Source organism: Podarcis pityusensis (assembly GCF_964106645.2).
Source record: "Podarcis pityusensis genome assembly, chromosome: 17".
NCBI classification, from domain to species: domain Eukaryota; kingdom Metazoa; phylum Chordata; class Lepidosauria; order Squamata; family Lacertidae; genus Podarcis; species Podarcis pityusensis.
Window position 1 is genome coordinate 7,729,501 of NC_138042.1, and position 24,636 is coordinate 7,754,136.

Genomic DNA, 24,636 nt, shown 5'->3' on the forward strand with positions numbered 1-24,636 from the left:
TTTTAACTGTTTTACTTGCTAATGCAATTTCATGGTTGTTGGTTATTTTATTGTTCTATTATCATTTGCAATGCTGGAGGAGACTCTTGAGAGTCCCATGGACTGCAAGAAGATCAAACCTATCCATTCTTAAGGAAATCAGCCCTGAGTGCTCACTGGAAGGACAGATCCTGGAGCTGAGGCTCCAATACTTTGGCCACCTAATGAGAAGAGAAGACTCCCTGGAAAAGACCCTGATGTTGGGAAAGATTGAGGGCACAAGGAGAAAGGGACGGCAGAGGATAAGATGGTTGGACAGTGTTCTCGAAGCTACCAGCATGAGTTTGACCAAACTGCGGGAGGCAGTGGAGGACAGAAGTGCCGGGCGTGCTGTGGTCCATGGGGTCACGAAGAGTCGGACACAACTAAACGACTAAACAACAACAACAAATCATTTGCAAACCACTTTGGGATAAGTTACTCTGAAAGGCACCTTTAGCAGACATACCAATATATTATTAGCCTTATCCTTCCTTCCTCTTCCTTTAATCTCATGCTTTCATTCCGTTAAGTTTTCTTGGTCACAGCAGTCTTCTTTAAAGAAAGTGATTTTCTACAGACTTACGTGCTTGCCTGCAGGCACATAAGACTATATATGTGAAATGATGCAAGTTGACCATATTCATCAACTGTTGGGAATACCAGCGTAGAGCCAGGCCTACTAACTCTGGAAAACTGCCATCCCATATCTTAAACTCAAGAATTAATAGGGGGAAAAACTAGACACAAGAAAGGAACTGATTGGGGCAACCGCAGGTTCTTGAGCCCCAATAATCTTGGGTAATGTGCTTGCTTAGTTTTGATCAGTTTGCTTATTTATGTAGACCATTCTTACCCTGCTTCTTTCACTCAGGCCATTTCCAATGTCATACATTTCTGCTGCTGGGGCTGTACTGTACATATCCTCTTCAAGCACTTATTCCTTGGAGGCTTGGACACAATCTGTGCCTGTCGTGGATTAGGAGTGGCCACCAAGACCATATAACACCGGTCCTGAAAAACCTACCTTGGCTCCCAGCACGTTTCTTAGCACAATTCAAAGTTATGGCGCTGGCCTTTAAAACCCTAAACGGCCTCTGCCCAGTATACCTGAAGGAGCGTCTCCACCCCCATCGTTCAGACTGGACACTGAGGTCCAGCTCCGAGGGCCTTCTGGTGGTTCCCTCCCTGCGAGAAGTGAGGTTACAGGGAACCAGGCAGAGTGCCTTTTTGGTAGTGGCGCCCGTCCTGTGGAACACCCTCCCATCAGATGTCGAGGAAATAAACAACTATCTGACTTTCAGAAGACATCTGAAGGCAGCCCTGTTTGGGGAAGTTTTGTAATGTTTGATCTTTTATCATGTTTTTAATATTCTGTTTGGGAGCTGCCCAGAGTGGCTGGGGAAACCCAGCCAGATGGGCAGGGGTATAAATAATAAATTATTATTATTATTAGGACAAATGTGTGCACAAAACAGCAACTCCAGATGTGTGCATACACACAACAGTTCTGGCTCGGGCTGCTAGTGTTCATGAATGGATTAAGAGTGGAGGCTGTGCTGTGGTCACAGAGCTGTCAAGCATGTATATGTCCCTGTTTAATGCTTTGGATAACATCATCTCCAAATCGTGCTAGCATTCCCATAGAAGGCAACGGTGGTAGGAGACTGTGGGGGCCACCACCCAGAAGTACTGTCATCCCCCCTCCCTCAAGAGCCCACAGGACACAAAGATGCACAAGGATGCTTGGCAGACACCACTGAGCATTTTTAGCCAATTAATCACAACATGCCAGGCATGTTGTGAGAGTGTGAGACATCCGGCTTGAATGAGAGGTGGCGGTGATGCAAGGGCCAGAGAGGTCAGCAAGCAGCAAAGCTGTCGAGGCACCAAAAGGGGAGCCCCCTTACTTCCTGAGACAACTATGACAAGACATGTTTAGGCAGTTGCTTTGCTAGAGTGATAAATCTGTGGAAGCAGGTGATCCTCATAACACCAAGGTTTGATACATCAGCAGCACCAAGTACCGTATTTGACGCACCTGACCATAAGACGCACCTAGTTCTTAGAGGAGGAAAGCAAGGAAGAGCCGCTTACACGGCTTCTGTCCCGCTTTGCGCAGCTCTCAGTTTGCTTGCCCATCCCTCCTCCTGCCTCGCTGTAAAGCGCGGTGACGCCGGAGAAAGAGGAGGCGGCGGCACTGGGAAAGGTGCTTTGCTTGCTTTACAGCGAGGCAGGAGGAGGGATGGGCAAGCAAAGTGAGAGCGGCGCAAAGCGGGACAGAAGCCATGTAAGCGGCTCTCGCTTTGCTTGCTCCCGTCCGTCCCTCCTCCTGCCTCGCTGTAAAGCCAGCAGAGCAAGAGCCGCTGACAGGCTCTGTGCGGCTCTTGCTTTAAAGCAAGAATAGTGAGAACTGCGCAGAGCGTGTCAGCGGCTCTTGGCTCTGCTGGCTTCACAGCGAGCGACGGACGGGAGCCATGGCTCTGGCTGTGGAGGCATCCCTCAGCTCACGACTGCAGCGGCAGCCAAGGGATCCCTCTGCCATCCAGTGCATTCGCTTCATAAGACGAACAGACATTTCCCCTTACAGTGGTACCTCGGGTTAAGTACTTAATTCGTACTGGAGGTCCATTCTTAATCTGAAACTTTTCTTAACCTGAAGCACCACTTTAGCTAATGGGGCCTCCCGCGGCCGCCGTAGCACGATTTCTGTTCTCATCCTGAAGCAAAGTTCTTAACCCGAGGTAGTATTTCTGGGTTAGCCAAGTCTGTAACCTGAAGCATATGTAACCTGAAGCGTATGTAACCCAAGGTACCACTGTACTTTTTAGGAGGAAAACAGTGCGTCTTATGGAGCGAAAAATACAGTACTTGATAGCAGCACTGTAAAGGCAGGCAGGCATTACGAGGAGGGAGGTTGCTAAAGATATAGTCATGGCGAGAGCTGGCTTTTACACCCATAGTGTTAAAATGCATACCAAGGTATGAGGAGGGATGGGGTTTAGGTGGTGGACTCTCCTTCACTGGAGGTTTTAAGCAGAGCTTGGATGGCCATCTGTCATGGATGCTTTAGCTGAGATTCCGGCATTGCTGGGGGTTGGACTAGATGACCCTGTGGTCCCTTCCAACTCTATGATTCCATGACCTGACATGCACTTGACTGGACCTGCAACACAGGTGCTTTTGACAATCTTGTGTGCACCCATTCGCTCCTCTGAACTCATGTTCCGCATTGGGAAGGTACAGACTACTTCTCTGGAGAAGTGGTTCCAATCAGTGTGTGGCATATAGGAATGGGACAAACAAGAGCAACACACTTCCTCAGCTCTCTGCCTACGTTCACTGTATCTGAAGGAGCGTCTCCACCCCCATCGTTCAGGTCCAGATCCAAAGGCCTTCTGGTGGTTCCCTTATTGCGAGAAGTGAGGTTACAGGGAACCAGGCAGAGGGCCTTCTCGGTAGTGGCACCTGCCCTGTGGAACGCCCTCCCATCAGATGTCAAGGAAATAAATAGCTATCTGATTTTTAGAAGACATCTGAAGGCAGCCCTGTTTAAGGAAGTATTTTAATGTTTGATGTTTTGTCGTGTTTTTAATATTCTGTTGGGAGCCGCCCAGAGTGGCTGGGGAAACCCAGTCAGATGGGTGGGGTATAAATAATAAATTATTATTATTACTATGTTTGTGCCCATTTGGAGCACCAATCCAGCGCTGCACAAAACATCTTCTTTGTAGTAATTCACTGGTGTAGGGGAGCAATCTAGAATCCAGCACAGAAGTAGGTGAATCATGGAACTATGAAGTGCTCAGAGAGCATGAACAGCAAGCGTGTACATGCAAATAATTCAATTTGCTTAATTTATTCCCATTTCGTGTCAAATCTGGAATCCCAAGCTTTTACAAAAAAAAAAAACCCCATCCCAAAAACTTTTTCAGGGCAGACTGAAAACAACTGGATGCATCCAGCTAGAGGAATCCAGTCACAGCAGGGCAGGTTGAGCAGTGTCTTTCTCTGTTTGCCAAAGCACACACAATTTTAGACTGCGTTAAAAAAAAAATACAAGGAAAAAATATTTGTGTACCAGTAATGGCTTACTCAGAGTCTCTGTGATTTCGGGTGAGGGAGGCGAGGGGAGAAGAGTGGAACTGGTTGCAAAACAACTCGCAAAGGAGAATGGTTCCAGCATGTGAGAGAACACACAAGGTGTGGGGTGGGTATTTGCGGATTGCGTGTAAAGAGATTCCCCTGTTTATTCTAAAAATGGCAGCATTTCATTTGTGAACTCCTCCACATGATAGAGAAAAGTATTCCTGTTCAGAGAGATCGTGGCTTCAATGCCTCTCACGAGACTGTCCCGGTCTTCCGCCCCCTTTCGCCACCCCCTGAATCCAAAGGGGGCCACCAGTACATAGGCAGGAGAATTGGCTCTTTCGCTTTCCCCAAAGGGTATGAATGCCAGTCCACATGGTTCTAGGATGTAGCCACCCCCAGCTACTAACCAAAGGTAAGGGGGCTCAGAGCTGCCCAGCAGGAGGGTGGATGCCAAAGGACAGTTTGCTTCTGGCCCAGCCGCTGCCCTCCTCACTCCTTGAGGAAGAAGTGCATCTTGTCATTGATGTTCTTGCGCTCGGGATTGAGGCGCTTCAGGATCTGGGCCAGCACATTGACCGTCTGCTCGCTGCTCAGCCCCGTCTTCTTGGTCTGGAATTTCTTCAGAAGATCCTTGGTGGTCATGGGCTTTCGAGTCAAGTAGCGGCGCACGGCGTCCTCCGTCAGCTGCACATCACTGCAAGGAAGCAAGGGCAGGTTAATGCAGAATGTAAAGAAATATACAATAATAAGAGTACATTCATTTGTACAAAAGGAATATACAACGGGATAGACAGGAAGTCTAGTGTGTTGGTATGTATATGATTTTGGGTGGAAAATTGTTTTTGCTTTTTCTCTTTGTTCTTTCTTTTTTTTGTTTCATTTTCTTTCTAGGTATATAAAATTTGTATATAATTTTTGTATACATATTGGAAGTTATATTATAGTAAGTCCTGTAATGTAATATGACAATGTTTACCGGTGTAATATAAGAATGTTAACAAATAAATAAAGTGCAAATTCAAAAAACTAAAACTAAAGGGCAGGTTAATGCAATGGCAAGAGGGAGGGAAGAACACCGCGGAAGAGGAAGGACTTTTCTCCACGGCTCTCGCAGCAAAACCTAAGTGCCAGAATTGCCCCACTGCCCTTCTCTGAGGCGTGCAGCTGGCCAGGACAACCACAGTGCTTGAAAACACAGATGTACTTCTAAACCTCTCTAAAATCTTCAGGCCCTAAGCTTTGCAGTGCCCAGATCCTGAACGGCGACAGTGACTATTTAAAATGTTGCTTTACAAAGTGTTTTCAGGTATTTCTCATAAATTCTCACATCAGTCCCTCTTTTAATCATAGAATCATAGAGTTGGAAGAGACCACAAGGGCCATCGAGTCCAACCCCCTGCCAAGCAGGAAACACCATCAGAGCACTCCTGACATATGGTTGTCAAGCCTCTGCTTAAAGACCTCCAAAGAAGGAGACTCCACCACACTCCTGGGCAGCAAATTCCACTGTCGAACAGCTCTTACTGTCAGGAAGTTCTTCCTAATGTTTAGGTGGAATCTTCTTTCTTGTAGTTTGGATCCATTGCTCCGTGTCCGCTTCTCTGGAGCAGCAGAAAACAACCTTTCTCCCTCCTCTATGTGACATCCTTTTATATATTTGAACATGGCTATCATATCACCCCTTAACCTCCTCTTCTCCAGGCTAAACATGCCCAGCTCCCTTAGCCGTTCCTCATAATCTTATTAGCTTATTCATTAGGTCTGAATATCTGAGATAATTAGATTATCTGCCCTAACCATTTGGCTTGCCACCGGCTTTGTTGTTGTTGTTGTTATCTCTGAACTTTTGGAGAACTTGCTATTACTGCAAAGAAGTGGGCAATAATGTGCCTGGGACAACAGAGTTTGGGGCAAGTGGGTGACAGGCCTGAGCTGCCCTGATCACTAGTGTCACACCTAAATGAAGGTATGGCATGGGGGGGGCATTGACTGCTGTGGCCTCTCTCTGGCCCATCCTTCAGTTGGCAAGACCTGGACCGTCATAGCAGCTCACTTCCCCACCTAGTGGTGCTGCTGGAAAAGCACTAGGAGGAGTTCATAATAAGACGATTCAACTATAAATGAAGCAGCTAAGCTGGTGCTTTACTAAGGCCACGGTGGGCCTGACCTGACTTAGCTGTGTCTCCCTTAGCACAGCACTGGTGTAATTCCAAGGGTCAGGGTGTGGGGGTCTCCACCATTCACAGAACCCCACGTCTTCCATCAGTCTGCTTAGAAATGGGATCTGAGGGCTCGTACCCCTCACAAATACTGCCCCTGTGTTGTGAGGCGTGGTGTTGGCTCTCGGAAACAGCGGCTCACCAAAGGCAGCCATTAGAAAGACTGGAGGGTGGGCCATGAACTGATCCTCACATCCTGCATTCTTAGCCATGTACATCGTCGTCCGCTACGGATTAGGGAGTTAATACAATCGCTTAATTCTTCAAACTGCTTCTGGAAAGCTCATGCCCCACGGAGGACTTTAAGGTCCACAAATGACAACGTTTTGGAGGTCCCAGGTCACAAGGTGGTTAGATTGGTTTCGACTAGGGCCAGGGCCTTTTCAGTACTGGCCCCGACTTGGTGGAACGCTCTGTCGCAAGAGACTAGGGCCCTGTGGGACTTGACATCTTTCTGCAGGGCCTGCAAGACAGAGCTGTTCTGCCTGGCCTTTGGTTTGGATTCCGTCTGACCCTTATGTTGCCCTCCCCTTATGGTCTTGATCTATCGGCTACTTTTAAAATGAGGCTGCATTTTAAATTGCATTTTAACCTGTATTTTAAATTGCCCCCCCCCCCCATTATGTTTTTGCTGTGATTTTATTGGTGTTAGCCGCCCTGAGCCCGGCCCTGGCCGGAGAGGGCGGGGTATAAATAAAATTTACTATTATTATTATTATTATTATTGTCAACAGTGATGCGAAGTGTGTCATCATAGTTGCAGAAGGGCCCAATGCCCAGCAAGGACCCTCCCCACCTCTGCCCAAACAAAAGCCAACACTTGTATGCGTAAATAAAAAAGGTAAAGGTAAAGGACCCCTGGACGGTTAAGTCCAGTCAAAGGCAACTATGGGTTGCGGCGCTCATCTTGTGTTCAGGCCGAGGGAATTTGTCCATAGACAGCTTTCTGGGTCATGTGGCCAGCATGACTAAATCACTACTGGTGCAACAGAACACTGTGACAGAAACCAGAGTGCGCGGAAAGCCGCTTATAGGGACGTGGGTGACACTGTGGTCTAAACCACTGAGCCTCTGGGGCTTGTCGATCAGAAGGTCGGCAGTTTGAATCCCCGCGACGGGGTGAGCTCCTGTTGCTCTGTCCCAGCTCCTGCCAACCTAACAGTTCGAAAGCACGCCAGCGCAAGTAGATAAATAGATACCGCTCCAGCGGGAAGGTGAACTTGTATGCTTACCCACTGCTGGGTGTTGACTTGCCCGACTGTGGCTGTGGGGTAGATTTCCCAGAGGTGGTGGAGGCCTGGGGCCCAGCGTCCAACTTCAGCCTCTTTGCTGCAGGTAGCTCACTGGAACCCGCCTGCCGCTTTCCTGTTCCAGGGAAAGAAAACCAGCTGGCCTCAGGACAACCATTGCAACACACCTTCCCTTCCACCCCTGGAGCCCGAATGAATGAGGCTAAAGAGGGAATGTATGCCTCAGTAATTTGTGCGTTCGTTGGTTTTGCTACTATTCATTTACAGCCGTACCTTGGTTCTTGAACGCCTTGGAACTTATACGTTTTGGCTCCCGAACGCCGAAAACCTGGAAGTAAGTGTTCCGGTTTTTGAATGATTTTTGGAAGCCAAACGTCCAACACAGCTTCTGCTTGAGTGCAGGAAGCTCCTGCAGCCAATCGGAAGCCACACCTTGGTTTTTGAACGTTTTCGGAAGTCAAACGGACTCCTGGAACGGATTACATTTGAGAACCAAACTACGACTGCATTGCTATTTTCTAACTATGGGATACAAAATACAGGTAGGTAGCAGGGTAAAAACAAAAACAGAAGTCCCCAGACCCTTATCTATAGTGAGAGGGTGGGGAGGGGTATTACTTAGAACATTCTATACAAGATCTCAAAGTAGCTGTCATATTACAAAAGAATTTCAGAAATAGACTAGAAAGAGAAGTTGCTGAATTACAACTTATTACCAAACTTAAAACCATGGAGAGACCTCGTCTGAATAGAGACATTGGATTCTTTATCTCATTACACATGATAAAGCTATTTTTGGCCATCTCATCCCTTGTTTTTTCCTGTTAGACTAACTGCAGTCGTTAACAGTCATCAACTGGTTTACCACACCTATCAGCCAATCACCCATTCCCACCATCCTTCTGAGTAATAGCCCCCCACCCTCTCACTATATATAAGGGCCCGGTGTATCAGAAGAAGTGTGCATGCACACGAAAGCTCCTACCAATAACAAACTTAGTTGGTCTCTATGGCGCTACTGGAAGGAATTTTTTTTTTATGGGATACAAAGAATGGGAGGAGAGAGGGACCACAGGCCACAAAGAAGAGCGGAACAGGTATGGTTTTCAGCCTCGCGGAGGAGCCCTGCCCATTGATCATCGGAGCCGTTTGCCTGTTTTCCAAAATACATACAAGGCCCAGAAATTTTCAAGAAGCAAAGAAGAGGGCACCCATTTCAGCTTATACAGTACAGTGGTACCTCGGGTTAAGTACTTAATTCATTCCAGAGGTCCGTTCTTAACCTGAAACTGTTCTTAACCTGAAGCACCACTTTAGCTAATGGGGCCTCCTGCTGCCGCCGCATCGCCGGAGCACGATTTCTGTTCTCATCCTGAAGCAAAGTTCTTAACCTGAAGCACTATTTCTGGGTTAGCGGAGTCTGTAACCTGAAGCGTATGTAACCTGAAGTGTATGTAACCCGAGGTACGACTGTATACAATACAAAGCAAGAGGCAGAGCTCAGAAGCTCCTGTGGGCCCACAGTCGGCTGTACCTAGCTCCAGTTTGTTGGCTGCGGCCCGCAAGGTGGATGAGGTGCCGGCATCCACCAAGGGCGTCCCTGGACGGCTGTTCCCTTGTGAGCTGCTAGCCGAGCCCTTGCGTTCCTTCTTGGGGGGAGTCTTCTTTTTCTGTGAGGGCAGAAACAGAGGCTCAGCCAGGGCTCCCTTCTCCACTCAAGCACCACCAGTGCGTGTGGCCCTCCATACGCTGTCTGTTGAGGCCTACAACCAGAGTGCTGGGGAGCGTGCAGGCCCAGGCTGTGCACCCAAAAGTGGGGGTGCAGGGAACAAAGGAATGACTTTCGCTTTTGAGGAGAGAGGACGTGTTTTCACGATGCTGTTCGCTGTGATAGATAATGGATAGTCTGCTGTGAATAGAACTGCTTTTAGCTGCTAAGATCCTGAGTGGACTTTATTTAAGCACACTGAAGCATGCACTGGAGTTTTTGCAGCTTTCTCTTGCCGCTGTTGATCTCTGCTTTGCTTAGAGCATCGGAATGTGGACTTTGGAATGCAGAGGCCTGGCCGGCAAGAGCTGTGCAGCCGAAGCATGCCGGACGTCAGGCTTATCTGAGCAATAAATCAATCTGCTTCAACACTGTCGGGCCCATCCATGAAGCAGGTTGGAATGACAGAATTGTGAGGTGGAAGGGAGACTGGACCAGTTCAGTTGGCAGTTGGGAGGAATATAATAATAATAATAATAATAATAATAATAATAATAATAATAAAATGCTTTCTTGTATTGATAAAAGAAATCCATGCAACTCGACCCCTGCAAATCTACCACACTGGGGAGAAAACTTGCAACTTCCTTGCCTGCAGGAAGTTAGTGCGAGCGGACATTCAAAAAAATTGATTTCTTCACTACCACTGTCAGTGTCACACAGTCCATTCTACCACATATGGGGACCAGGGTTAGGCCGGAAATGACAGCTGTTCTCCAAACAAGGTCCAAACCCCTGGAATGCCACCCCCAACCCAACTGCATCTGGGCTTACCGTCATGAAGAGTGCTGAAGATGCTTCGCTGTCAATGTCGCTGTCCTCAGACGTCTCAGACTCATCACTGGTGTCTGTAAAACAGAGCCAAACCAAGTCAATCTGGGCTTTGCTGTCTTTGTGGCAGACTTCAAAACAAACAAGTCACAGGCAGAACCCATTTGAGGCTGGCACATAGTTTCTAGGTCAGGCTGCTGCTTGTTCACCAAGGCTTGTTCTCAAGGAACTGCAAGACCACTAGGCCGGGGTGGCTAATATGGTGGCCTCGAGTTGTTGTGGACTCCCAGCTCTCACCATCTCTACCTATTGGCAGTGCTGGCTGGGTTTTTCTGGGAGTTGGAGCGCAACATCTTCATTTGGAGGGCCCTAAGTTGGGAACTAAACTATCTCCCAAGGCCAGAAATAATGTTTTGATGCTCAAGCTTCTGCCCCTTCTGGGCTTCCAGGTGTGTCGCTGGAGACTTATGTCAGCAGGTCAGGGTTGGGCGCATGCTACAACTGTCGAAATTCTGCCCCAAGGAAGCAAAGTTCTGAAGTATAATTGTTTAAATGCACAGTGAAACAGAATGTCAGTATGTGTGTTGTGAAGGGTTTAACAGTGGGAAATTCCATTGGGCCATACTGAAGCTCTCTAAGCTTCTGAGTTGATAATTAACTGTTGTTCTCTGCTAGCACTCATGTGAGTGTTTAACCTTAGATCACGTGAGGGTATTCAACTGCAAGTCTCTGGATGCCACAGAGACAACAAAGGAGGAGCTGCAAAGTCTTAGGCCGGATGCAGCCTAATGCAAGCTATGCTTGAATGTGCACATGCTTTATACAACTTTCTGGATAAAGCATATGCATATACATATCACTGATTGTTTTTCTACCTGTTTTGAAGTTCTGGTTAATAAAGCTTTAAATAATACTTATGGGTCTGGACAATTTTTATTCCAAAAGCATTCCGTTTTTTGCACCTCATTGCTTCAAGCAGCACATTACTAATATCTGCAATAAGTTCTGCAAACTAGCTATAGGGAGACATTAGCTGCTATAAAGGCTACTCTAGCCCTGATTCCAACAGCCAACACCCACATTCTTTATAGCATGTCTTTGAGGCCATAAAGGCTTATAAGCCTTGGTTTTTTCAACAAGTGAAAGCAAAGATCCTTGGGAAATTGAATGCTATGCCCACTGCCATAGCCTGTGAAATTGCAGCATAAACTTAGTTCTGCCTCTCTTAAGTCTGACTAATAATAATAATAATAATAATAAATTTTTATTTATAGCCCGCCCTCCCCGGCCAGGGCCGGGCTCAGGGCGGCTAACAACAAATATGAATTACAATAAACGTAATAGGAAAACAAACAAACAACGAACAGTTAATTAAAATACGGCTTAAAATACAGCTTAAAATGCAGCCTCATTTTAGTAGTAGCCCATAAATCAAGACCATAAATGCTTCCCCTTTCCCAGCCTTCTGTGATATGCCGCTTCAATACTTGAGGCTTTTAGAATCACAGAACTGTAGATTTGGAAGAGACCACGAGGGTCATCTAGCGCAATCCCCTGCAAAGCATGAATCTTTTGCCCAATGTGGGGCTCAAACCCGCGACCCTGAGATCTCATGCTCTACCAACTGAGCATTACCTTTCTTTTTCTTTTTATCCTGGGGAGTCGGGGCCTTCTTCTCTTCTTCTTCCTCTTCCTTCTCCTCCACCGGCTTCTCCTCCTCACTCTCTTCACTGCTCTCGCTTGCTTCGTCTATACCTGCAAAGCAGAAAGGCAATGGGGTTAGGAGGCAACAGATTTGGGGTTGACTTGTTTCTGGGCAAATCCGCTTGACAGTTTCCCCCATTCCCCTTGCCAGTGCCGGCTAAAAGGAAAACCTAACCCGCCTATGCCAGATCAGTTGCTGCTTCCCTCTCTGCAGGGAAGTGCAGCTCTGGGGGGGGGGGGTGCGGAGTGGCCCTAGAGGTCTTTGAGCAGAGGATGATCAGCACCCACGTCAAAGTACATCTCTGAGGATTATTGGGGGAAGCCATGCCATGCAAGCTGGCAGAAAACTGGGTAGATCTAACTCAGACGAGGACAAAGGCAGAACAGAATCTCCTTGCAGGTCAACGTCAGTATGCACACCAACATGCATCTTGTGGGATGTAATCCAATGGCACAGTCAAATGCAACATTACTTATTTCCCTAGAGTGGGCACAAGCAGGGGTCATTCAGTCAGTGTAATTTCCTGTTCCACTGGTCTGGAGCTTCCTCTCCCTGCATGTGACCAGGGAGATGGGCATCGCTGTGGCTGACTCCACAAAAGAGCCATGCAGCCATTTTCTCAGTTTGTCTTGTCTCTTATTGTTCTCTTGTTGATCTTTTGCTGCCACGCTGCTCTTCTGCAGTCATTTTGTCCTATTAATGTAATTTTGCTGTCTGCTGGCTCTCAGCCAGCAGCACGTGAGTTCAGTCTCCCCTATGAGATAAACTCACTCTTTCTTTGTGTAACTATTAAGTAAAGCCTACCTTTCAGGGATCATATTGTGAACTGAAATGTGAGTAAACTTTTGTAACTTTACTCAGAGAGACTCTCGTCTTTATTCTTTTAAGAGGGGTCAAAGGGGACACCAGGAAATAATCGCAACTAAGAGATTCTAATGAATCTGCAAACTAGCTTCCAGCTATATTGAGGGGAATCTGTCTGCTACATACTAGAGTGAGTGAAGGAAGGATAATACTTATCCAATATATCCTTTCTTACTTTCCTTAACATCCCCACACATCTTACAGAGGAGATGAGCAAAACAATGATCAGGGCCAACAGATAAAAACCACCAAGCATCCAATGGGCTGCTGCACGTCTTGCTGCCATCTTGAACTTTAGGATTTGTTCATTTGCATGACCTGCTCAGCCACATACCTTTTGGGATGTCTTCCTCTTTAGTCACCTTGGGCTTCCCCACGGCTTCTTCCACAGAGCTGCTGTAAGAGGACAGGGAGAACCCTCAGTGCGAATGGACACAACACATAGAGGCAACATGAAGTTTCGGCAGGGAAAGCCACCCGTCCCAACAGGGGGAATAGGAAAGAGAAGCAGCAGCAGACTGACCACCGGGGTGGCCAGGCAATGCTTGCCCCCCCCCTTGCTGGGAAAACCCCCCACTTCCCGTCCACTGTGGTGCCCACCTGGATCCGTCAGACATGTAGTCAACCTCTTGCCCTTCAAAGTCCCCATCATCGCTGTCTTCAAAGGCTTCATCATCAGATCCCTTCTTCTTCTTTTTCTTCTTCGTCAGAGGGGCTTTCTTCTTGGGCTTGGTGGGTTTCTCATCTAATGAATAACAGGATGACGTTAAACACTTTTCTCCAAAGGCAGAAATCTCACTGGAAGTGGTAGCCCAGAGGTACAACCCAAGAGGAAGAGGAGAGAAAAGAAAAGAAAAGAAAAGAAAAGGGGTGCACTTTTGAAGGAATGATCGCTGGGTGTGGAGCACACTTCCACCCGCAGACAAAGCCACAGCTGTCTGAACATCATGCCCTCTATCTAACCTTTGCTCTCTTAGCGGTCTACCGTGCCCTGTCTGTGACCTTTGTCTCCTTCATCATACATTGTTCAAGGGGAAAATGACGCGTTGGAAACAGGTGCCAAAATAACTTTGTACCACCCCAAGATCTCAGGATTGGAAGATGTGTAAAGGTCACAGTCCAAAATGTATCTGACTGGTTTTGCATATTGTGCTAATAAAAGGAGCCTCTACAGAGCTAGCCGGCAGCTTGTCTTGGAGCATGTTTGCCAGCGTGTTTCTGCACAGCTCACCTGCATCCAACCTCCTGTCGCCCTCCGTTATTCCTACACACTTTATACAGCACAGAGCAGGGGGTGAGGAATCTGGGAGCCTCCAGGTGTTGCAGGCCTACAACTCCCATCATCCCTGACCAGGCTGGCTGGGGCTGGTGGGAGTTGGGAGTCCAGCAACATCTCGAGGGCCACAGGTTCCCCACCTGTGACAAATAGCAAATGCACAGAATCTTCCGCCGCAAATTGATTTTTATGAATAAGATTATATGCACAGAGCCAGTGTCAAAGGAGCTCTGTGTGGGCCATAAACTCAAACAAGGAAAAGACCTAGCAATACCAGAGACAAAAGCTGCACAAGAGTGCTTCAAGGTTTGCTGAAGCCCAACCTCTTTTGGAAGCACTCCAGCTCTTGTTGTATGGCCCAGATGTGTCACTGCTACCTATCACAGTGACTATGCCTTGCCTCTCCCATCCCTCACCGTTTCACTTATAGGACGTAGCTGTCCTTTTGGTCTTTCCTGAAGCCTTGCAGAAGTTTGCCCAAGCCTTCCTCCACACGAGAAAGAAGGAAAGCTCAGTGGGGATGAAAGGGAACTCATTATAAAGCTAGCCACTGTCTCTCAGAGAGGTCCTTCAAAAATCCAGGTCAGAAAACAGGAATTTATTGAGTTTTTTGAAGCTGTTATTAAAGTTGCAAAACTATGAAGTACGGGGTGGAACAATGGAGAATTTCTGAAACAACAATGGGATATTAGCTCCTCCGCCCAAGGGATGATGCAGAACAGCAACAACCAGGAAAACATAGACATAATATTTTACAAGGACAGGAAGAAACACCACGGACAGAATAATTGCCACACACAGGAAGAACAAGGATATAGTTTGAGTGCCTCACTTGTAGCTTTATAAATCATTTAATGTGTCAGTACGAATGGAAATTGTTAATATTGCAGTTGTTGTATAAGGGATAGTTATTTTGACCGGAGTATAATTGAAATTAGTAAGATTTTGGAACGCAGAAATAAAGTAAATCATCAAACCATCAATTCTAGAATGCGGGGGGCCACCTAAATTATATAATTTGGTATCTGAATGATTGGTATCAGTAATAATATTATAATTTGGCATTGTTATAATGTGGCTATTATTGGATTATTGTAATTGAAAACTAATAAAATTATTATATAAAAAAATCCAGGTCAGAGCTGCCACCCCTTCCCCTTCGCACCATCCGCATCGCTGAACTCGCTGTCATCCGAGCTCATCTCCAGGTCATCTTCCAGGTCATGGATTTTTAGATCGCTCCCTTTCTTTTTGCCTTTCTTTTCCTTCTCCTCTTCTTCTTCATCGCCTTGGTCTTTCAGCCGCCGCTGCTGCATGATGCTAAAGTGGTTCAGAACCTTGTTCCGCCTGCAAAAGGCAAAAAAGGGGGCCAGACTCAACCGGGCTGCTCCTTAAAGCCCCGGTTCCCCAGGACACTGTGGTTGGGAGGCAAGGGCCACATGGCACAGGGACTTGCAAGAAACCAGGCTGGAGCCTTAATGCGTCAGGCAGGGATGCTGCAGTTCCGGGGCAGGGGACCAGAATTTTTTGTTTCTTATGCACATGAAAGATGCTATACAAGTTATAAGATGTGGGTGGGACTGTGATCTAAACCACTGAGCCTCTTGGGCTTGCTGATCAGAAAGTTGGTGGTTCGAATCCCTGCAATGGGGTGAGCTTCCATTGCCCTGTCCCAGTTCCTGCCAACCTAGCAGTTCGAAAGCACACCAGTGCAAGTAGATAAATAGGAACTGCAGCAGTGGGAAGGTAAATGGCGTTTCCGTGCGCTCTGGCACTTGTCACAGTCCTCCGTGCACCAGAAGCAACTGCTGGCCACATTACCCGGAAAGCTGTCTGCGGACAAACACCGGCTCAAGCAAGATGAGCGCCACAACCCCATAGTCCCCTTTGACTGGACTTAACCGTCCAGGGGTCCTTTGCCTTTTACCTTATAAGGGTAACAGAAGCACTGGACCCAAGGTGAGAGACATCGCCACACCCTGGGAAGCTTCCTAAATATCTCTCCACTGGGCTAAGAGGAGGCTGCTCTAGGGCTGGGCGATATCAGCTTTTCAACATTGCAGTATATTACCAGCCAAACACTGTGATGTAATGATACACTGCGATGTTGAAAAGTAAGCAGATGGAAACATAGGCACTTGTAGTGTAATAATTACTATGGACAATATAGATTGATATAAAAGTTAGAATTTGGAAGAAGATGCAGTTTTAAATGTTTGAAATGGGACCCCATGGAGCGGGGGCAGGAAGTCCAGAGGAATATCTGTATATGGATATATGTTTGGATTTTCACAATTTGTTATTGGTAAAATCAAATAAAAATGATTTCATAAAGAAAGAAAGAAAAAGAAACCAGCACAATGATTCCTGCTAGCTCAAGAGGACTCTCCTGTCACCACGCACTCCCCAAATCTGATCTGGAGGGTCAGTTATTATTACATCTGAAGGATTATTATTACATCTGAAGGCAGCCCTGTTTAGGGAAGCTTTTAATGTTTGATGTATTACGGTATTTTAATATTTTGTTGGAAGCCGCCCAGAGTGGCTGGGGAAGCCCAGTCAGATGGGCAGGGTATAAATAATAATAATATGTTGTTGTTGTCGTCGTCACAGTTGAACCCCTCCACAGTAGGGAGGAGATGGGGGATCATTCCACCAGACAAGCAGAGATGAATGACTTGATGGAACGATCTCTTTACATTGAATTCCACCCCATGTGTTGTAGTCTACTAGCTTTCACTAGGAATAGACCCCATGAAATTAACAGGCGTGCCTAATTTAGCCCCCCCGAAGTCCCTCTGCTCACCTCTCCCACTCCTCCTCAGCTTCCTCCGCAGTCAACGTGCGGTGCTTGGCAATGGGTGTGAAGTTATACCAGTTGTTGACTGGGAAGGCTTCAAAGGCGCCATCTGGACACTGGGTGAAGATGTAGTAGGAGGTGTTTTCGGTCACCCCACCCTTCTTCACACCTTTGAACCTGAGCAAAAAGAAACAGGATGAAGTAAGAAGCAGCAGCACTCTAAGTATGCCAAAGGTTTTAATGTTAGCGATTCAGTCCAGAAAGGAGCAAGGCAAGTTCAGGGGAAGACATGCCTCTTAAGGTCAACTGCCCAAATCCAGGGATATGATTGAAACACTAAATCTGTTGATTTTAGCTTCTGCTTAAGAATTTTAGCTTCTGCTTAAATAAACATGTATTGTTATTATGAAATCCTCCACTTGCCATAGTTGTTAAAACTGGAAAATCACAGGTTCTGGATGTAGGAACAGTTTAGCTCCCTGCTATATATGTATTTTAAATTCCAAGTTATGCATTTCCTTCCCCACCCCCAGCCCCGCAAGTCTGGAACCAGACTATTCATAAGATAAAAAATATTTAACTGTCCAGAAGGCGCACATACGGGTTAGCCTAACTTTCTAATTTTGAGACTTAAGTTTTTCCAGTTGCAAATGTTTAACTAGAGCTTTCTAGATGTCAAAGTTGCTCCATCCCCTGCTCACGAAGCAGGAGAGGCTCATCACATGCTCCAATTCTAGACTTTACCAAGTGCAAGCAAACTGAAGAGTAACGCTAGCCCAAACTCCCAAACTGGTAGTAGACCAGTATAAAGTAAGCAGCACATAAGCGGCACAGAAAACACTAAAAAACCATTCTATGTTCTAAATCTTATATTAATAATCCAAAAATTGAGAGAGCTATGTACAAGATCTACTACAGAATACAGTCTTTAAATATCTACAGGATACAGTTTTTAAATATCTACAGGAGCCTGGCTAAAGGAACATTTAAAGACTGTATCTTCCTTTTGGACACAATTTGAATGAGTTTTCTGTTTGTGGCTTCTGTAGTAGATCTTGTACATAGCTCTCTCAATTTTTGGATTATTAATGTCAGATTTAGAACGTAGAATGGTTTTTTAGTGTTTTCTGTGCTGCTTATGTGCTGCTTACTTTATACTACTATGAGAATTGGCAGCATAGGTTCATTTCTTCAGTACAAACTCCCAAACTGAGCTGTGAACCAAAACCCTGTTGGGCAAAAAAGCACCATCAGTCACTCACTTGCGCCCAGTCTTGCCATTCACTTTCAGGATCCAGGGCTGGTCTTCAAGCTTGAACTCCTTCAAGATGATGCCATATTTCTTACGCCTCGCCTCCTCACGCAGCTTGCGGTTGAACTCGCTGCCAGCTCCCGACTCCGGCATCTCTTCTTCCTGGTAGATCTTCTTATTGCTGAGGTCTCGCTCCATCTTTGCCTATAAGGAGGAGCAGAGAAGAAAGGGCGAAGGTCAACCCATATTGTGTTGTCTCTAATAAAGGGGAGGGGGTGTGAATTTGCTCTTAAGCAGCTCCAATTCATTACTAAAGGTCTGCTAGCACAAAGTATGGATTCCAATTAAGTACAGTCGTACCTCAAAAGTCGAACGGAATAGTACCAGAAACAGTACCTCGGGTTAAGAACTTTGCTTCAGGATGAGAACAGAAATTGTGCAGCAGCAGCGGGAGGCCCCATTAGCTAAAGTGGTACCCTCAGGTTAAGAACAGCTTCAGGTTAAGAACAGAGCTCCAGAACGAATTAAGTTCTTAACCAGAGGTACCACTGTAACACTTGTAATGTCACAAACACTATGGACAATATGCACAGATTCAAAACATAATTACGAAATAATATGCAGTTGAAAATGTTGACAATAGGACCCATGGAGGGGATGATGGGAAGTCTCGAGATTCAGAGGAATCTGGATATATGGATATGTATTTGGTACTGTTTTAACTCTTTATAAAGAAAAAGAAAACTTTAGCAGCCTGAGCGCAGAGTCCTACCTGGTGCCAAGTTGCAAAGTTCACCTTGTCAGCAGCATTGAATGCCATAATGTTATATTTTTTGGAGGTGTTTCTGTGGAGAAAGGAAGCAGAAATAAGTCAGATCACTGCCCAGTATCACAGGTTGGAACCAAGTGGGAATGCGCCACCAAAATAACTCATTTTCTTCTGGTCTAAGGGAAAGCCCATGCCTGCACCCTGCAGAGAAGCACGAAGCATGCCTACAGTTCAGTACTACTGAGGGCCACATTTCAATGTATGCATAGCTACAGCACGCCCAGAATACCCAGATAAGGCTTTGCTTCCATGGGTAGACATTAAAATCTAACAACCTGACCACAATGCACAAAGGCCAGTATGGTCAAATGTTTCTTCTCCAGTATTCCTAAACAGCTCCCTAGGGCTGCTTTTCTCTTTTGGATGATTTCCAATGCATGCTTCACTTCCTTACTCAGGAGTAAACCAGCAGGACTTATTTCCAGGTAAACCTACAGACAAGTTTTTAAAAGAAACAGGCACTCTCTTCAAGTGGAGAAAAACTATCAAATGAAGAAGATTCAACCACAACACCAAAACGTCTGAAGAAAGAAAGCAGGAAAAAGGATTGCACTTACTTGGGAACACGGACCACATATTCAGTTGCTGTCTGACTGCTGGTCCCCTACAAAAAAAGCAACAGGGATTGCTCAAGTGAAAAAGGATGCAGAGAGGAGGCTGGTCAAACTCAAGGGCATTCGTAGGTGACAAGTTTAGCACAGGTCACAGGAAATATATCAGATATTTTTTTTTTTGAGCAATATGCTCCTACAGAACATTAAGAACTGCTCTGCTGCACGCAAACCACACCAAAGACAAAATGCTGCAAAACAGCAGAGAGGAGTTAATTTGTAATCCAGTGTCATCTCAATGGCTAGCCCAGCTGGTGCTAATTACCCAAACTGCATGGTCATCTATGGCCTGGCCATGTATATTAGACCATATAATAAGCTAGGAAGCTAGAGTTGCCTAGTAACAGTATATGTTTTCCGGTCACAGCTCCAGGCTGGAGGCATGCAATGAGATGGGAAGAGTGGAGACGCATGTTTACCCTCAAGGTACCTAAGCAGATGACCATCGTCATGTCTCTGTCACTCTTAGGGACAAAAAAACTGAATGCATTTTTGCTGAGGAACGGGCTCATCATGTTGTACTACAATACGCTGTAGGCACTAGGAGACAGAACATGGAACCCAACTGGGACTTGGGGGGAAATAACAGGTGGCCATTTTGAGAACAGCTTTGCCAAGTCAGGCAGGAGAGAGAGGGAGGGATGAATACATCCGTCTGCCTGGGGAAGATAAGAGCTGGTGGTGTGTGTGTAATAATGGGCTGTCCAGTTTCAGAAAGCTGGTACACTCACTAACAGTGTTTGAAACTCCCATTGTTCTAGGTGCATTTTGCGATAGGGAATTTCACTAGCGTGAGCAGTTTCTGAACTCTGGGAGCAGTACTGCGCCTAAGATTTCAGATTAAAACTGCAGAGTGGAAGGAAAAGAGGACCTTTTTCTTCCTCCCCACTTCTAGCTACTCTCTGAAGACTGGAGAAGAGACCCTCTTAAGAATATTAAGGGGGTGGGCAGGGGAAGGACTAAATCATGTGGAAAATGAACATAATATTTTAGCTGCAGTTCGTTCATTTTCAGCTTTGAATTCTTCTTATAAAAAAGTGTGCCTAGACGTTCCATTGTTGCGCCCATAACCTAGGTTTAAGGTACCATTTAGCTCCTAGCTTTCATATCTCAGTTTCTAACACTGCTCACTAATCTGGCTGATGTTCTGAAGCTGTGGAAGCAAAAGAGGTCTGGGAGAAGGCAGGAAATAGCCGACCATGCCTTTTCAGTTTGGGATGCCAAAAATTAGTGGGGATTCCCAGAACTGAACCAGGATGAGACAAGCCCAAAGATTCAGACAACTCTTGGCCTCCATCCCAGAATGACAGCTCACCAAAGAAGTCATTCCTGGATGTGCTGCGCAGGTATCCAGCCGAGCCTCTCCAAAAGCACCTGTCTGAGGAAGAAAGAGAATGGAAGAGTTAGTCCCACATGGAGGAATGGAAGAATTGGGGGAGAAGTCGGATGAAGGGCTGGAGAGAGAGAGGACTACCACTTTCTGCTTTCAAGGATCCTTGGCACCTCACAGTGTCCCTTAAGATGTGTGCCGGGTGCCTTTATCTCCAAGCAGGGTTGTCCCACCCACCATAACAGGGCAGAGTATTTCTGATCATGCACAGAGGGCCTCTTCCTTTCTGCCAGGAAGCTGCTTAAAAATAAAAAAGCAACAGAAAGAGGCAGAAAGTCTGGAATGTAGGGGCAAGGCTAAGAAAGAATGGCGTGACTTTGGAAGTGCCTTGGAGAAGAGGAAGGAGAAGAGGGAAGGCGAGGCTGGCTGGCGGGAGGGTCGTGCAAACCTGCCTGCGCACGTGTCTCTCTCGTTAAAGCTGACAGTTATTTTCCCATAGGCCAGGGAAATGGAGGATACTAGGCCATGGTCCACAAGGGGTTGCAGCTTAAAATTGTCGTGTAACAGAGTGCGTGGAGGGGAAAGTGGCGGTGGCAGTCACGAGGGCATTGCACCTAGTGGCCTGTCTCTGGGGTGTTCCAGTATGTGGACGTTCCATTTGCAAAATGCGCCCGATATGCCTTTTTGTGCTGGAGGAGGCTCTTGAGAGTCCCATGGGCTGCAAGAAGATCAAACCTAGCCATTCTTAAGGAAATCAGCCCTGAGTGCCCACTGGAAGGACAGATCCTGAAGCTGAGGCTCGAATACTTTGGCCACCTCATGAGAAGAGAAGACTCCCTGGAAAAGACCCTGATGTTGGGAAAGATGGAGGGCGCAAGGAGAAGGGGATGACAGAGGACGAGATGGTTGGACAGTGTTCTTGAAGCTACCAGCATGAGTTTGACCAAATTGCGGGAGGCAGTGGAAGACAGGAGTGCCTGGCATGCTCTGGTCCATGGGGTCATGAAGAGTCGGACACGACTAAACAACAACAATGCCTTTTTGGGCAGAAAGTAACAGTTGGTACTGTGTGAGTGCTTGTTGCTTTTACGTGCTCTCCTGACCCTGTTCCTTCATAGAGGGGTAAGCTGGATATTGCAAACCTATTCTTTAGGCACCAAAAAAACAAAACAAACACCACGACTACTTAAAGTGCTTTAAATGTGTACTGCAGATGAGGCCTCAAACCCCTGCTTTTTCTTGGACCATCCGCCAACATGCCGCAGTCTAGCAAGCGACTCGCTTACAAGAAACTGTCGCAAACCTAAATTCACTTTCACCCTGATCCTATGAAAATGGAAATAAGCCCCAGTTAGCTCAGCTTAATTAACTTTCAAATAAGAATGCAGAGAATTGAAGCCTTGAGATGGTTGTTCTTTTATTTATTTATTTATTTAGATAAATTGATGCAATATAGTGTATAGAAGACAGGCCCCAAAAGCAAGTACAACATCTTAGTGCAGACCTTTCCAAACTGTGTGTCGCGGTGCATTAGTGTGTTGGCTGCAGTGTGTGGGTGTGTCATGCAAACGCTCTCCACATTCTTCCCATGGCTGGAAAGGGGTTAGTTTAACCTCTGGTTTGGTAGTAAAACTGAATTACCCTGTTGCGAAATGATGCATCTCTAAATGCGTTGCCAGAATGAAAAGTTTGGAAAGCTCTGCCCCAGTGGTTGGATGAACTTGTCCGACTATGATGCATGCGTATGTGTGCGAATGAAGTGACATTAACAGCTACATGGAAAAGGGTGTTGTGAAGGCAAAGCTCTGTGAGGAAGAGAAACAGAATTTGTTGCTACCTCTACCCCATACACACAAGATAGATCAGTGGGTTAGAGCATGGGTAGGCAAACTAAGGCCTGGGGGCCCAATCCGGCCCAATTGCCTTTGAAATCCGGACCGTCCAAGCACGTCTTTACATGACTAGAATGTGTCCTTTTATTTAAAATGCATCTCTGGGTTATTTGTGGGGCATAGGAATTTGTTCATTCCCCCCACCCCAAATATAGTCCGGCCCCCCACATGGTCCGAGGGACGGTGGGCTGGGCCCTGCTGAAAAAGTTTGCTGACCCCTGGGTTAGAGCGTGGTGCTGATAACGCCAAGGTTACAGGTTAAATCCCCCGGATGGAACAGCTGCCTGTTCCTGCATTGCAGGGGACTGGACTTAAGATGATCCTCAGGGACCCTGCCCACTCTACAATTCTATGGTGGTGATTTTTATGTTGATATTTTCTGTGAACTGTCCTGAGACCTCCGGGTATAGGGCGGTATATAAATTCAACAAATAATAAAATAGTAATAATACAGTGGTGCCTCGCAAGACGAAATTAATCCGTTCCGCGAGTCTCTTCGTCTTGCGGTTTTTTCGTCTTGCGAAGCACGGCTATTAGCAGCTTAGCGCGGCTATTAACGGCTTAGCGGCTTAATGGCTATTAACGGCTTAGCGGCTTAGCGGCTTTAAGAAATAGGAAACAAACTCGCAAGACGTTTCGTCTTGCGAAGCAAGCCCATAGGGAAATTCTTCTTGCGGAACGTTCCGACTCAAAAAACGCAAAACCCTTTCGTCTAGCGAGTTTTTCGTCTTGCGGGGCACCACTGTAATGATGATGATTCTATGAACCACATATGGGATGTACACAGGCCCCTCTCCTTTTTGGGGGGGCAGTAATTCAGCAGGTGGGGAGGATGTGAGTCATTGAAACTAAAGTGCATTTGCTAACTTAGATCTGTACCACTGTAATGGGTTGCTCTGAAGTCATTTCAGCACCCGGTGGTGCTGGTGGTGGGGAATTGCACCCCGCCCCATATCCTGTCCTGTCCTTCGCAGGTCAAAAGTGGCAACCCTAAGCCAGTCCCTACAGAGGGAAGAATTGTCCGCCAAAAAAGATGAAGAAGTTTGGCAAACTAAATTATTCAACTATGCAGGACAAAATAGACAATTTGAAACCCAAGAAACAAAGAGGACTTTGAGTTGTTTTTTATTTTAGTTTTTTCTTAAAAAGGGCAAATGTTTAAAGCATATCTTTTAAGCTTTCTGTATAGACTTCTACATTGGCATAACTTTAAAAACTCACTTGTAATAAGATGAAGAAGGTTTTAAAATTGGCTTGTTAGGAATGTAAGGTTCTATGGACGGGCGTGAACAAGCATAAAACAACGGAACCAAGAGGGGGATTGAAGTCAAGCAAAAATTATGGTTTAAAAAATTGTTTATGATGTTCTTTTTTCCCTTGTTTTGTAATGATTTTGTATTGTTGTTGTTTTCTTTTTTTTCTGTTATTTGGGGGAAATTAATAAAATGTTAACAAAAAAAGAAAGTGGCAACCTTAAAAGGCGTTGGGGTTTGGGGGCGTTTTGGGGCTGGAGGGCGAACCTGTCCGAACCTGAGAATCCCCTGCAAGGACTGACCCGGTGGGTGGGGGTGGGGCACCCGGACTCCTGGGTCCCTTCCAGGGAATGGGGGTGGGGCAGACCGGGGCGCTTCCGTCCCATGGCAGCACTTGCTGGAGTACCGTATTTACGCGCGCGCCCCGCACCCGCCTCCCGCCCCGCTCCTTCCTCGCCCGACACGCAGCCTCCTCACCTGCCCGGCAGCAGCACACCGGTCTCCTGCGCTTTCCCCGCCGTCGCCACCCACGCATGCGCGAGGACCAAGGGAGGCGTCTCCGTGGCTCCATGGTCTCTTAACACTTCCGGTGCCCGTGTGCCAAACTCATTGGCGCCCGCCATGAGAGGGGCGCAGGAACTAAGGGGAAAGCTCAAACTAGAGCAGCAGAGGATGGGTTTTCTATTTTTATTTTTGGCGCCCGCGG

The 24,636-nt window shown here is 46.5% G+C and overlaps 1 protein-coding gene across 1 annotated transcript; it reads right to left on the reverse strand.

Annotated features, from left to right (window-relative positions):
- Positions 1–3,861: 3,861 nt before the first annotated feature.
- GTF2F1 (general transcription factor IIF subunit 1) lies at positions 3,862–24,520 on the reverse strand. Its single transcript, XM_080988261.1, has 14 exons — positions 24,408–24,520; positions 20,771–20,833; positions 19,402–19,448; positions 18,788–18,860; positions 18,026–18,219; positions 16,770–16,940; positions 15,129–15,310; positions 13,288–13,432; positions 13,022–13,083; positions 11,754–11,873; positions 10,122–10,195; positions 9,114–9,249; positions 7,562–7,694; positions 3,862–4,804 (listed from the first exon to the last, which is right to left on the reverse strand). Exons 2-14 carry the CDS (start codon positions 20,780–20,782, stop codon positions 4,600–4,602), a joined length of 1,554 nt encoding a protein of 517 aa, XP_080844387.1. The 5' UTR covers positions 20,783–20,833; positions 24,408–24,520; the 3' UTR covers positions 3,862–4,599.
- Between the last annotated feature and the right edge of the window lie 116 nt (positions 24,521–24,636).

Coding starts and splice junctions, on each gene's coding strand:
- GTF2F1 (XM_080988261.1), bottom strand. Junction 16,941..18,025: donor AATGGCAAGACTGGGCGCAA/GTGAGTGACTGA, acceptor CTTTTTGCTCAG/GTTCAAAGGTGTGAAGAAGG. Junction 4,805..7,561: donor AAGTCAACACCCAGCAGTGG/GTAAGCATACAA, acceptor GCTTCCTTGCAG/TGATGTGCAGCTGACGGAGG.